The 3,018-nt window shown below is 36.9% G+C and overlaps 1 protein-coding gene across 1 annotated transcript; it reads right to left on the reverse strand.

Moving 5' to 3' along the window:
* Positions 1-215: 215 nt before the first annotated feature.
* LOC116245823 (vacuolar protein sorting-associated protein 32 homolog 1-like) lies at positions 216-2,260 on the reverse strand. The gene is made up of 5 exons (XM_031617396.1): positions 2,161-2,260; positions 1,643-1,728; positions 1,379-1,470; positions 566-677; positions 216-431 (listed from the first exon to the last, which is right to left on the reverse strand). The coding sequence occupies exons 1-5, from the start codon at positions 2,249-2,251 to the stop codon at positions 216-218; spliced, it is 597 nt and encodes a 198-aa protein (XP_031473256.1). The 5' UTR covers positions 2,252-2,260.
* Positions 2,261-3,018: the final 758 nt, after the last annotated feature.

The raw sequence follows: 3,018 nt of genomic DNA on the forward strand, positions 1-3,018 counted from the left end.
TCAAACAACCCCTATTTGGTACAGAATAATAGCCCTCCATGAGTTGAACTGGTGACACGCCACACACGTGCTCTCAGCCCACCGGTTCGAGCTATGTCCCTTGGGGCGACATTTTCTATTTAAAATCGAAAACCCCAATAAAAGATTCCACATATAGTGGTTAATCAAGTGTGGGTCGTAGAGATATCGAGCAAAAACTAGAATTTAGTACCTGCTTAGATTGCCATCTCCGCTATTAACTCGTCGAGCTCCTCCTTTTCCTTTGTTTCCTGAGATACTGCCAATAAACGGCTACTGGGAGATGCTGGCTGTCTTGCATGATCTACCGGCTGGGAGGTGGAAACAGTGACTGGCCGAAGAATCTGTTCCTGCAATTTTTCTTCAACACGATCGTCGTCCTCCAACGCGAGGAGTTCTTCCTCCAACTCATCCTTGAAAGATCATAGAGGTTAAAGAATCTAATTAGAAATAAAGAGAGAAAAGGTAAAGATTGAAGCCATGTAAGTTTAAAAATTTTGTGGCAAATTGAGTCTTATTGGAGTTCTCTTGGGTGGTGCTGAAGTACCTCATCGAAATCTGCTACACCAAGTGGAGCAGACAATGCTTCCTGTATCTGCCTTAAGTCGTCCACCTGATCGTGTATCTCTCCCATGGTCTTATCGACATCATCGATATTCCTGCGAGGGAAAAGACACATCTTAATTAATTTGCGAAGTACTACGACAATCAATATGATCCACAAGGAATAAAAGGATTACGGTATATATACAAAAGATACAACAACTTTCAGGAAATAAATAAATATCGAAATCAAAGATCCTTTTATGCACATGTACAAAAGGAGTGCAAAGTGTATGCTTGTGATTTTCAGAACAACTGTTGCAAGAAATAAGCTTTAAAGTCATTTTATGGAGAAATTTCCAGCTACCCAACAAACTTTTTTGTTCAAACAAATCTCTACATCAAATTTTGCGTTTCTGGTGTACCACCAAAATTTGTGTTTGAATTATACCAATGACTTCTATGATTAGCTATTCGTTCAGACAACCATTAAAACTACACGAAAGGGAAACATTATTGGTCGAACGAGGTGAGAGGGCAGCATTTTTTCTTTAAGAATCGTAAGGGCAAAAGAGAATTTCTATCTATGTAGAATTTGCTGGGAAGGTTAGAAAAAGTAGCTTAATTTGGTTAAGAAGATGTACAGCTTTGGCCAAACCTACTCAATTGGCAAGAACTAGTAGACAAGAAGGGCAGATCGATGACTCTTAAACGAAAATACGCAAAAAATTCGCGCGCACTTTTCTTGCTAACTGAGATCTTCGACAATTTATTATAAATCGGTCAACATTTTTCCTCTTCAATGCAAAATGCTCACATCTCTTGTTGCATCTTTTTGATAGCCGCTGCTCCTGTTCTTAATGCATCCACAGTATCTGTAGTAGCTTTTGCGCCTTCTAGCAGAACCATCTGCATAAAACGGGAGAGTTACTAAGCAGTGAAGTGAAATTATCGAGGCATCGGCCTGAACACGTTTTGTCGTAAAGGCCCGAACGTATAAACAATGTGTTCGGCCTCAAACTTGACGGCCTTCAAAAGATTCATGACAAACTTTCTACAGCAGAACGAAATGACAAATCACCTGATCCTGGACGCGTAGCTGGAAATTTCTTATTTGCTGAATTTGTACGTCATATAATTTCTTCTTCTTTAAACATTGCATGGCAGCTGCGTCAAACAAAAGAAAAGAAAAAAATCACAGACGGAGCCAGGAATTTTTTGTCACAGAGAACAAACTATGTTTCAAAATTTTAACAAGGGCTGAAATAAAAATTTTCAAATTATATATATATATATATTATATTATATTAAACTAAATTTTTTGAGATTTACATATAAAATTTTAAAGTTTTTAAAATATGAGGAGTGTGGTTCACCGCGTCTTTTCAATACAAGTCTATCTTCCATGGCTTCTGTTTTGTTTAATTTGATATGGTCTATATCATTGGGGGCCTGAGCTTAGAACAAAGTCTAACCACTTTACAACCCAAACAGTTGAGGAGCTAGGTGGAGGAATAACATGAAAGATTGTTGGAGCATGATGAGTGCTTTCTATGACTGATTCCATTATATTAATCCAAGGTTAAAGGAAAGGCACACCTCTTTTGTTGTTTGCTTTGATAAATTGCTTTGCTCGCTCGACCTCTGAGTCAGCCTTCTTTTCCAGCATCTTTTCTTTCTTCTCTAGCATGCCAAGGGTCTTGTAAAAAGAAAATTAAAGACAAAACCGTTTAATTTCATGTGCACAGAATCACTTGTTTAAAAAAGAGAAAAATATTTGAGACTATTAGTAACGTCTCAGATTGATGAGATGGAAACCTTAACTGCATGCTGTATTAATCTTACGATGCAGTAAATTTAGAGGGTCAATTCTGACTTCTGAGACCCTTATAATAGTAGTAAATTTAGATATAAAACTAAACTTTTCAAAGTGAAATGTAACAGAAGAGGTCCATTAAAATTTGCCATTTAAAAGAAGACAGATGGAGACAACCCACAAAGATCGATTATGTCTACATTACATGACTCTTTGTTCATTCATGTAAATCCAAAGTACATTAGTTCGACAAACCATATCAACCCTAGTAATTTTGACAAAGTATCTAATAGCATACTTGTTCTTGCAACCAAACACTACTTAGAGGTAAAGGTGAAGCTATCCAAATTTTCTAAGAAGTCAATGGTTGTCAAGGAAAGCAGCTAAGACAAAGAAGAGATGAGAAATTTCAGGATAAATGTAACATCGTCACAATCTCACCAAATTATCTAAGAAGTCTATGGTTGTCATTATGAGAAGCATGATGTGATTATGTCACTTGAAATGAAAACATGACATTGTTAGAGTATGTGCTTCAAACAATACAATGTTTTTCTTATCAAACATCCTCGAAAGACATATTTGGTTGTTAACCGTTTGAGATTAACTGTGTGGCTCGACCATGCGCTCTTCATTCAAAC

The sequence above is a fragment of the Nymphaea colorata genome, chromosome 1 (assembly GCF_008831285.2).
Source record: "Nymphaea colorata isolate Beijing-Zhang1983 chromosome 1, ASM883128v2, whole genome shotgun sequence".
Lineage (NCBI taxonomy): Eukaryota > Viridiplantae > Streptophyta > Magnoliopsida > Nymphaeales > Nymphaeaceae > Nymphaea > Nymphaea colorata.

Coding starts and splice junctions, on each gene's coding strand:
- LOC116245823 (XM_031617396.1), bottom strand. CDS start 2,251: ATGCTAGAGAAGAAAGAAAAGATGCTGGAAAAGAAGGCTGACTCAGAG. Junction 1,729..2,160: donor CAAAGCAAACAACAAAAGAG/GTGTGCCTTTCC, acceptor TGTTTGACGCAG/CTGCCATGCAATGTTTAAAG. Junction 1,471..1,642: donor AGCTACGCGTCCAGGATCAG/GTGATTTGTCAT, acceptor CGTTTTATGCAG/ATGGTTCTGCTAGAAGGCGC.